The 11,837-nt window shown below is 35.5% G+C and overlaps 1 protein-coding gene and 1 long non-coding RNA gene across 2 annotated transcripts; one reads left to right on the forward strand and one right to left on the reverse strand.

Annotated features, from left to right (window-relative positions):
- Window positions 1–393: 393 nt before the first annotated feature.
- LOC108003264 (uncharacterized) lies at window positions 394–10,862 on the reverse strand. The gene is given in 6 exon segments (XM_062076583.1): window positions 394–2,089; window positions 2,091–2,560; window positions 4,236–4,508; window positions 4,853–5,067; window positions 5,670–8,177; window positions 9,702–10,862. Coding segments are annotated over 5 exon segments (1,464 nt in total). The 5' UTR covers window positions 6,068–8,177; window positions 9,702–10,862; the 3' UTR covers window positions 394–1,981.
- Window positions 10,625–11,220, forward strand: LOC133666305 (uncharacterized). Its single transcript, XR_009830310.1, has 2 exons — window positions 10,625–10,780; window positions 10,856–11,220. It is a non-coding gene; the product is annotated as an uncharacterized LOC133666305 (long non-coding RNA).
- Window positions 11,221–11,837: the final 617 nt, after the last annotated feature.

Below are 11,837 nucleotides of genomic sequence, written 5' to 3' on the forward strand. Positions count from 1 at the left end.
ACTCACACTTCCCTTTGTGACGATCCTGACACCACACGCTACGCAACAGAACTATAATTTGAACATTCAAAATCGTAAAAATTATTTTCATTTATGAAATTATGTTAGGAAATATTTTATATGTACAATTATTATTTTAACTATTCGAATAAAAAAGAAGACATTTATAAATTAACCTATGCATATTAATGATAAAATAAAAAAATTTCTATATTATATTAAATACGTTAGAATTCTCTGGATTTTATACCTACTCTAATACATTAATTTTTATAGTTAAAATTCTAAGTTTTTAACTTATACTTAGGTTAATCAAAGTTCATCATTAGATCTTAAATTAATATAGAATTTTTAAATCACGGTTAAATTAATTAAAACTATCATCTTTCTTCGTTTTTCATTTCTTTTTTGAATTATTCAATAGAAATTTTTATATTTTTTTTATATATATCTCTATATGAATCCAATTATATCGTTATAACCATTATGTAATGATAAATTGATGGAATTATTCTCTTTTTAGTTTTTAATTTTTACCAGAATTTCTAAATCATTCTAGATCATCGTATTTTGAATTAGGATAATTGCGACAAATACTATGAAACAAAAAAGCTTTCAATTTAACCAATCAGATTCACATTCCTTTCTCGAGACTTCTTTTCGATAATAAACAGTATGTACATGTTTAGCCGACATCGATCAATCTTAAATTAATCTATCGTTTTAGCCTTAGTTTCAGTTATAAAGAATCGTTCGTTAAGTTTTTGCCTTCAATCAGTTTCGATCGTATATGCAAATTGTTTCAATTAAAATTTCAATTAAAACTTTTAATTGTGAAGAATCGTTCATTAAATTTTTTTTTCCGATACCAATCGATTTTAATTACACATTTTGATCTCTTGCAATGTTTTAATTGCAAAGAATTGTTCATTAAATTTGTGTCTTTGCAGATTTGATCGATTTTGATTGATACAATGGTTAGACTGCTTCTAGAAAATACAATATATCTGATCGATTGATTATAAAATAGTAAAAAATTAAATAGATATTAACTTTAATAAAACAACAATTGGTGAATTACAACAAGACTACCTTCTATTACAACAAAAAATATTAAATCAATAATATCGATAATATCCAATAGCAATATTCTAATTAAAAAAAAGAAATAATCGCATGGATTTTCGTATTGGATTGGTACATTTAACGATATGCAACCACGATCGTTTTAAACTGACTGCGCGAGGAAAATTGGATTGCCGTCAAGGGTCGTTTTTCTCGAGAAAAATAAGGGGAGCGTAGAGGTGAAACTACCCTTTAAATGCTAAGTTTATGTACCTCGTATTCCCTTTAAACACCCTCAAACCGTGATAAATTTCCCGATAAAGTTACATTTGTCACCGTGAGTTACAAAGGGATCGAATTTATCCGGTTTCGTTACGCGAAGAATCGTGTAAAAAAAAAAAAGAAAAACATTGTGTTTTCTACGAGCGAGATCTTTGCATTACGAGGTTTCCATTTCCATCCACGATTACTATGCTAAATATCGCGCGAGCAACGAGAGAATATTGTTTTTCTCCCACCCCGGTGCAAATAATCGTCTAGAGATGCCGCGATAGAGCAAGAAACGTATGAAATGGCGCCACCATCGCACGCCAAGATTAAAATTTGAATTGCTGCAGGTGCAAGTACTCGCTCTCGCTACTCGTTTCGAAACGAATAATTGTCTCGATATCATTTTTACATAATTATAACAAACGAGTATTTAATAAAAAAACTGTTTCACGTAAGTTACAACGAAATGGATTATCGCATCCTATTATACCTCATTAAATTACAATATTTATTCGTACGACGCGGTCATCGTATTACATAATCACAACGTCTAGAAAAGGAGAAAAAAATGAAGAGAAACGAGTTTCTTTCTTCAAAACGATTAATCATCCGTAAGAAATTACATGTATCGCATTGTCAACGCAATTTAACGTAATCCAATTCTGATTATTTGATCCATTATCGTTAATTGTCTCATCTCTCGCTCCATCCCACTACACGGTGTCGGTAAAAACGGATAAAAAGCGCGAAAGAGGTATTATCGCATCCCCGGCTATTTCTTGGAACGAAAAGAGGCGTGGGACGACCATCACGGTGAAAAGGATGGAACGATCGATCACGGGGCGATTGGCAGCAGCTCTCGCGAGAGTTTTCACGATCATCTCGATAATGTTCTTCTCCTCGGTGACGTTCTCCTCCTCTTCCCACCCCGCCAGCACCAGGGCAACCTCGGGGCTCACCACGCACGCCCTCTTCTCCTGGTCGTACGTGTACCCAAATTTGCAAACGCACTCGTAGCCGCCAGGCATATTCCAACACGTCTCGCCTTCGTCTACGGAGCAACGGTGTTCGCCACGCGCGCACTCGTTCACGTCCACGCAAAGCCCGTACCTCGCGGACCACTCGTACCCCGGCTCGCCGCATTGGCAGCTGATGTTGATCTGATTCCCAACCAAGCTCAAAAAATCTTGGTTCTTCTCTCGGTTCAACTTGCACTCTCTGTTACCTGCGGAAAATGAGATATATCGTATCGTTTGAAATAATTCCTTCGAGAAGGAAATATATATGCGTGTATATAATTATTAAGGTTAACTTAACCTCTTAATAAATTTAATGAAATTGGTGATCGTGTATTTGATGAATATCGTATTAATGAAACTAATGAAGGTATAAAATTAATTATCTACTTGTTTGTCTGTAAATTAATATTTAACGAGAAATAATAATAATAATTTTGAATCCATGAGATGACGTTGATTTTAAAAAAAGGTGTTATTCTTATAAACATTGTCGGTTCTGTGATTTTATGATGATTTTGACATCGTATTGATGTGAATATGTTAATCTTGAAATTAAAATACTAATATAAATATACGTTGTATCATTAACTATAAGTAATCCGTAACTACCTAATTTTAACATAATTGATTACCAAAATTACTGATCCATGATATGGAAGCTTCAACACGAGCTTTAAGCAATCATCCATGAAACACGTGCAGAGGAATTTTTACTAAAAATGATACTATTAATAAATAAATGAGTAAATAATATTAGATATAAATTTAAATTCAATTCAATAATTATAATATAAAATATATGTATAATTTTACCACCAATTTTCACTTATTTTATAATTATATAAAAAATTAATAATAATTCTAATTCATAAAATATATATATATCATAGAAAAAGAATTTATCTTGCGCATTGTATCGAATGCTCTTTCGACCGAGGTGTATATGTGTGTGTAGAAGCTTGTGTGACGTGATGTATTTTTCTTCACGATTATTGGACCGTATTTAAGTTCAAGTTTGGCACGATAATAATCAATAATATCGCGGCCGACAAGAAAAATTCTTCAAATTGGAACGACGTTGATTTCTCCCCAGCCAGGCTGAAATGTGTGAAAAATATTACTAAATTATAAGCGTCGATATAAACTCGGATAATTCTTTGATTAGGCTTAATGCACGATATATTTGTGTGTGAATATTAAATAAGTTTCTATTCTCAAAAGTTAATCTTTTTTCTGGTACAATTTTATTATAATAAAGCCATTCCATTATATCATTGAATCTTTTTTTACAGCAAATGTAAAGTGTTTTATAATTACACTTTTTATTTATACAAAATATTCAACGTAGGGAATGATAAAAAAAAATCGTTTGCGAACTCACTTCCCTTCCTTTGAAACGAATAAACCGTATTATAAATCTTGCGAGCATATTTGTGTGAATATTAAATAAATTTCTGTTCAAAAATTATGGCGTAATAACGTAAACTGTATTTATGACTACACTATTTATATACTCACGCAAAATATTTCAACGTGCAGAATGAACACGCGAATAACCAAAAAAAAAAAAAAAAAAATTCTCCTCGCTCGAGATAGATAAAAATTTAAAAAGAACGCAAACAAAATTAATCAAATGCAAATTTATCATCATCACCTTCGTTTCTCCTTTTCGTTTCTTTCAATAAAAGAAAATACAAGAGAAAGATCGAAAAAAGGCCACGAATCGTTAAAAAGGCAGAATATGTTGCGTCACTCCGATATCTTGGAAAAGTGCCAAGAAGGGAAGGGGAGGGGAGAGAGAAGAAGGAGAAGGAGGCGGAGCGAGGGAGAAAATTAGAGGCAAGAGGAAGCAGGCAATCCTCTTACGAGATTTCTACGCACCTGGCTCGTTCCCAGCGTAACACGGGTTGGCCTCAGACTGGTGGCAATCCGTCATATCCCCGATACGTTTCATGGGACAACAATGATCCGGGCAGAAGCTGTAAAGGGCGCAGGCATACGGTTCCGTGTCATCGGCCCTCGGATCCCCCGTTGGCTGCATCTCGCAGTTCGCGTGATTGTCGCACGGCTCCCCGAAAATGCTCAGCTCTGGAACGCCGAGCATCGTGTACCAGCACATGTAATAACTCACCGTGGTGCGCCACTGAAATCGTTCTGAAGTCAGAATATTTTTCTCTCTCTCTCTCTTTTTGTCTCCTTCTAATTTGTGGTCATCGATTATCGACGGTTGGTACATAATATATAATAATTAAAAAGTTACAAAGTTATAATTTAATCGTGTTCGAAAATAGCTACGAATAAATGTTTTGTTCGAGCGTTTTAACGAGTAATTGCTTCAGTAGTAATTTTATTCGAAATTTTCGAAAGGATTCAAAGAAGAAAAGAAGAAAGGAAGAAAAAAATTCATTTCAGGAAGATGAGAAAGGTAGAATGAAAATTCTTATCGACCGATTGATCTTTCTTCCATTTTATTTTAAAAGGAAAAGGTCTCTACTTACCTATCGGACCTTCGAACGGCGGCATCACTTTTTTGTCACGCTCCATCGCGTTTAGACACTCCTTTTGAACGGACTGTATCTGCTGCATATTGTCGGGCAACACCCATTTCTGTTCGTTTATAGCTGTGATGGTGTCGTCCTGCCGTTTCAGCGCGGTCTGCTCAATGACGCCCTCGAGATATCTTAGACATTCGAGGAAACTCGCGTCGCAGTATCTGTCACATGAAATTTCTATGTTTCATTCGTTTATTTTTTCCCACTCGATCGATCTTTCGCGGATATTTTTTAAACCGATCTATCCGGCGGAAATCGAAAACCTGGATCGAATCACCGAATTAAAATATCGGTTAACCACTGATCGATTGATTTTTTTTTTTTTTCAAATTGCGCATCGTTCCAACGTGTATAAATCGATAGCGAGAGTAGGAAACGTTTTTAAAAAAATAATTCACTTTGCCTCGATACGTATCAATTAACTAGATATAGAATAACATTTCGTTCTATACACGAAAATGCCATTTCAAACGATATGATCGTATAAATAATTTCGGGGAATAAACGATGTAAACAATCGAGTCGAACGGATCGAAGGAAACACGTACGAATAAATAATCTTTCCCTCCATTTTACTCGATTAACTTAAATAAACCCGCATTTTCCAAATTTCAAATTTTCATCGAGAAGCATTAACGAATGAATAAAAAAAAAAAATATCGACTCCATTTAAAAACCAGTTGGATTTTTATATGGTAATTTTGGAATTTCCAATTATATTCGATCGAAGAAAGTAAATAATAATTACGATCAATTGTCCAACCTGTGCACCTCCCAGTGCAGAGATCTCAGAGCCGGCTTGGGGAATTCCTCGTACGGTTTTTTCGCCGCGTCCTCGTACCTCTTGAAATAACGACGATCGAAATCGCCAAATTTGTGGCCACGTATGTAATAGGCCACGTCTCGTATTACCTTGTTTTTGTCCCAACTCGGATCGAACTCCTCGGTTGTCTCTTCCACGTCGGGCAAATCGGTTATCTTTATTTTCGGATCCATAACCTCTTCCGTCATCCCCACCTCCTCCATACCCATCTCCGCCTCCTCCTCCTCCTTCTCCTCCCTCTTTTCGCCCAGCCCGGCCAACGTCGTCTCTTCCCCCTCCGTCGCGTGGACGAGACGGAACAACGAGTGCAATAAAAACGCGTACAATATTATTCTCATTCTCGTTCCTTCTTTCTTCTCTCTTTCTCTCTCTCTCTTTCGAATCGATCTCCATATTTTCGTCGCCCGATTCTGCGTTGTTCCTTCGAGCGTGCGTTAATTCGAAGGCAAGGTAAACATTTACGTAGATACGCGCGAAAACGAGTCGAGTCAAATTTCTCTCGAAAAAATGAATCTGAAAATATGGAAATGAAAGGAAGGAAAGAAATGGAGGAAAAACTCGCTTTTCGATCATCTCATTTTCTCCCATACCGTTCGATCTTCGTTTTTATAAACTCGCGTTAATTTTTCGCGTCTAAGCTTTCGTTTCGCGAGAATCGAAATGTTTTTCTAGCCTTTTATTTTCGTGCGAAGAAGTCCGTGGATAGAAGTCGATCTATTTCTTCGTACGCAATTTTTCACGAATAGGAGAAAAATAAACCGTCTCTTCTTCTTATCTTCTATTCTAGTTTCGAAAACAAATTTCGTTATATTTTCTCATATTGTGTCGCGTGAAATACTCGTTTTTTCCTATAATTCATTCCAATCTAATCAAAACGTAAGTTCATTGAGATATTCAATTTTAATAAAATTTTATGGTTTCAGCGCGGAGAAATTACAACTTCTCGAATATTTTATTCCTTAAAAATAATTGTAAATATCGAAACGGGTTAAGATTTCATACTTCGTTGTTATAGCAGAAGAATAGATGCACATCTATCGATTAACGTCGATTGTTTCTTAATCGATTTCTTGGGAAAGGAACAACGAATTATTCCCTTCACGGATCACCGTGCAATCTGCACTCCTATCTTTCTTTCGAGCTTTGTAAGCGCAACTTCGAAACGCTGCAAACTTTCGCTTTCGATTTATCTTTGTTCTCAAGATTTTCGTTTCCGTGCCTGAATTTTTCAACAATACTTAAACTCGCACAAAAATTATTCGCTTCTCTCTAAAAAGAACAATTGAACCAATACGAGAAAAAGAAACTTATTACAAAAAGAAGATGTAAGATTAAATAGAAACAATTAAAAGTACAAGTCGCTAATATTTCGGTTAACAATAACACTCGATCCCGCAATTTCTACGGAGGAAAGGATCGAAGAGAAGGAGTTGAGAAAGAGGGAAAGGCAAGAATCGAATTCCAGGTGAGAATTTCTAAATGGGATCAGAAGCAAGGAAAGGCCGAATCGAGAGGCCGCCACCTGGCATCTCGTCCACTTCGTTCGACACAGTGGAAGGGAGGGGGAAGGCACTCCTCTCCTCTCTTGCGGCCGTATTTCGCTCTTTTCTCAGATTGGCGAGCAAATATTGACCCAGTTCCAGCTTTGGATCGGGCCGCTCTCCCGAAACTGCTGACTAGAATACGCGATGAGCGGCAAGTTAGGGTGGTTGTTACCTCTCCCGCCTCCGCCCCTCCCACGGGGTTAGCCATCGAAATTTATGCTCGAAATACAATTCTCTCCCCTATATTCCGGGAATACCTGTAAACTTCATTTTCGTTTTTAAAATTGGGGAGGGGTCCTTCGATCTCGAGAATAATAATCGATATTTTCTTATGCTCGAAAGAATTTTACGCGCTCAGGGAATTAGAAATTTTCTGTATAAAGGTTTGAATTTTGGGCGGTAAAGTGAGTTGCCAATGAAAAAAAAAAGACAGTTAAGGATTATTAAAAATGGAAAGAACAATTCGTCGAGCAATATTTTAAAATTAACGGAGATTTTTCGAACAAGATCATTGTCATCAATACAATTAATTTTAAAACCGTAATATAATTTATTTAATCAATCAATTTTTATAATAATTTTTTTGATTTATTATTCATATATTTTAATATATAATTTTTAATATTAGTATAAATTTAAATAATTAAATATAATTTTAATTTTATAAATATTTTAATATTAAGTTTTTTTTTTTTTTTAGTTTATTAAGTTATTATTTAAATATTATTATATAAAATTTATACTAATAATAAAAATTATATATTAATTTATATGAATAAAGGAGTATATATATATATATCCCTCTTCAGGGATGAGGCTCATTTTTTTCGTCTTCTGATGGATCGTCGCTTTTGGGATTCAGAAAATCACGAGCGATGCATCCACAACGTGTCGGTTCAACATCCTAAAGAAAAATTCTTTATAGTTAAAATAAAGTGTCTGAATACTTTCAAACAGGAGATTAAACATTAATATTTTTCGAATATGAGTCAATAAGCGCGAGTTCAAACGTACCATATTTCAAAATAAAATTATTTTATTCTCTTTTTCAACAAACGATTTATTCCCAATCGTAATAATGCTATCCTCGTACTTTTATGCAAATATAATAGAGCGTGAAGAATATCACTTATGACAATTATTGTATATATATAAATATTTTGAATATTTCGTGACGACGAACATTCTAAGAATATTATGATTTGATTATGATGAAATATTTTTGTTCCATTTTTTTCTTTTTTATAAAGGAGATTGAAATTAGAGATTGAAATTAAACTTCGTAATTATCCTAAATAACCGAACCTATTTTTCCAAATTTGACGAATGGAGAAAAGCCAGCAGCAACGAGCAAAAACGCGCGATAAATTCGATTATTTAAACACGAAATTTATAGATAAGAATTTTGAAATATATTGGGTATAAATCGAGCGGGAGTAAGCTCTCGTTAGCTGAAACCAATCTAATAGGATAGCGCAAAACCGCATCGGATGTCCGATATCGCCGGTTTTACCCGGTGTTACGGAATAGTAAATTAAATCGAAACAAGTGGATTACCGTGGTTATATATCCCTCCCCCCCCCCGTGTTTCACAAAGAGCCAGAGAAAGAATTTTAAGATCGTTCAACCGACGCGGGTTGACCGATGATTAGGGGAGTATTCTTTTTTTTTTTTTTTTCCTCCCCAAATAGAGCAGATTCAGACTCAATTTCGTAGTCCAATCAGAAAAAAAAGTGATCTCCTAATGGAAAGGATTCAAATATAGTGAATAAGATAAAAGCGGTGATTTTGATTGTATATTTTTAATGTTCATAATTTGAAGAAAACAGCAATTTTTTTCTTCTTTTTATTCTTACTCTTCAAGTTATATCATGCAATCCTCTCACTTGTATAATAACTGTCAACAAGGAATATTTTCGAGTACTTTTGTAACTTATTAATAACGCGTGTTTATAATGCACAAATTGTTGAATTCTGAAATTTTGTTAATCTTGATATTTCTCTCATATTACGCATCAAAACTTGTATTAAACAAATTTTCTTTATATATTTTGTTCGTCGAAAATCGGAAGCAAACGGAAGCGTTCGAATAGTTTGGTTATCCGTTTTATATATCGACATGTATTTTCTTTTTTATTCTACACTTTTAATCCTTCAACAGCGAACACTTTTAGCACGGCCGATCGCTCTAAAATGGAACAAAAATATTTAATCAAAATGAAATCATAATACTCTTAGAATATGGCTGTTCACGAAATATTCAAAATATTTATTCCGAGAGAATAATTGTCATAAGTGATATTCTTCACGCTCTATGTTTACATAAATATTAAAAAGTTGACAAATTATAAAAAGAAATATCGCACGGAGTTAAACCTTATATACTTACGAAAAAGAAGAAAGAGAGAAAGAGAGGAAAAAAACTCACCTTCCATTGCTCGAACGAAAGTATTTTCTATCCGCATTTTCTCTCCTCGCTCGCTTATAAACGAGCATTTATATCGGACAAACGTATTGTTGGCGAGAAGAAGGAAGGAGGGAAAAAGGGGGAAAGAAGACGCGCCCGAGAAGAGAAAAACAAGTTGCGCGATCCTCGGAGTGTTGGACGCGAGAATAAAGGAAGAGAAGGCAACGACGTGTGTAAGGGAAATCCATTTGACGATTGGAAGGGCACCTTTGATCCGCTTGGCCTCTCCCCCCTCCTCCAACGCCTCGAAACGATCAACCATAATGGAGAGCGCGCCATTTTTGTAAGCTCTCCGAGAGCGTCCCTCCTCGTCGAAACGGGTTTAAAACGTGTCCCCCTATTCGACGAGGTATCGGTGGAAAGTGCTCCTTCCTTTTCTCCAGGATGAAATTTCGTGGGGCGAGATAATAATTCTTACGACGAATGGAAAATATCGTGTATTGCAGTCTATTTTAATCAGATTCCAAATAGAGTCGAAGCTCTTCCATTCGTTAACCGATTCGACTGATCGAATGGAAATAAACAAAAAGTATCGACCGAGTTCAGTCGAGAAACTTGAACAATCAACTATTGAAATAAATATATAGTAGAGATATCCATTATCCTTAATATACCGACGTTCTATTATCCGTATGTTTCCGCCGTTTCGTAGCGATGTTTATATGCGATGTAAATCACGACGTACGATAGATTACAATGTAAATACAACGTACACGCGTATTCAGATGTAATAAATATTATACTTTCCTGACATACTTCGATTGCAACGTAAATATAATGTATTCAGATGTAATAAATATTATACTTTCTTGTGTTCGCCGTGTACGGTTAAACGTAATCGGTTCGGTGTGAAGCGAAGAACGGTGTCGAGTGAACGAAAACGCGTAGTTTTAACTCTGCGCTCGAACGGCGCGCTCTGAGGCCGCTCGGTTGACGCAATAACACGAAAGGTGACTTTCAGGCATCGCTTGGATCGATTCGGCGACGACATTTATTTACGTTTGATTTTTTTAAAATAGTCGCTTCGCACGAGTAGATTCGTAAGCTATTTATGTGATATATTATAATTAGATTTTTTTTATCTCAAATTAGACGATCGAAAAATACGTTTTCAGTATTGATCCGAGTTCGACGGTCGGTGGAAATAGAAATATTATTTTCAAAGTTTTCGAGTTTCGTGAGCATGGAATACGATAATGAAATTAGTTCGAGCGAGGATGAGTTTGATTTTTCGTTATTGAATAACGAAATTATTTTTATTCCTGAAGGAATTGACGATAGAGGGAAGGAAGATGAAAATAGAGAGCAGTAAGTAAGAAGAACATAGAACGAACGAAAGATAAGAATAATAAGAGATTGGAAACCGAGGATGCATCTTGGTAATCACTTTATTATTAAAATATAATATAAGATTTTAATATTCGACAAATATTTTCTTTCTTTATACGTAAACACACATAAAATATTAGAATATAAAAACTTTTATACGTCAATTCGCGAATGAAATCGTCTCGAGTTGTTGATTCGGCCGAGCGAAAAAAGGCAAAAGGTTAAAAATGTTGAAAGTGGCGAAACAACACACGGTTCGAGGCGCGGATTCTATGCTTACGATAAAAAATTTATACGGCTAAAAAGATACGGGATGTTGAGAGAAACACTCGATTTCGTTCATTTCTACTCGAATCAATGAATAACTATTATCCGAAAATTCCATTATCCGACCACTTTTGTCTTCCTATTATTTCGAATACGGGAATCTCTATCTTCTTGCTGAGCCAAAATTGTCGGTCGGGCGTATAATAAAATAAACGAAGAGGAAGAATTCATCCTACGTTGAATTTCAACAAATTAATGGCTCGAAAGAGAAGGACGAAGACGGCGAAGGAGGGGGAGATTCCAGTGTCAGGGATACGAGTGATACGTCGTCGCGGCGAGAAAAGGGGAAATAAAGCGTGGCGTGCAGCTTCCGGCACAACAATGCGAAATCCATTTGGGAGATGACGCGCGAGCAGACCTGGCGCAAAAGCCGCCACCCCTCCTCCCCTCCCACTCCCCGGTTATTGAAACCTTTTGTATCTTTGATTGCTTTCAACTTGC

Source organism: Apis cerana, linkage group LG6 (assembly GCF_029169275.1).
Source record: "Apis cerana isolate GH-2021 linkage group LG6, AcerK_1.0, whole genome shotgun sequence".
NCBI classification, from domain to species: domain Eukaryota; kingdom Metazoa; phylum Arthropoda; class Insecta; order Hymenoptera; family Apidae; genus Apis; species Apis cerana.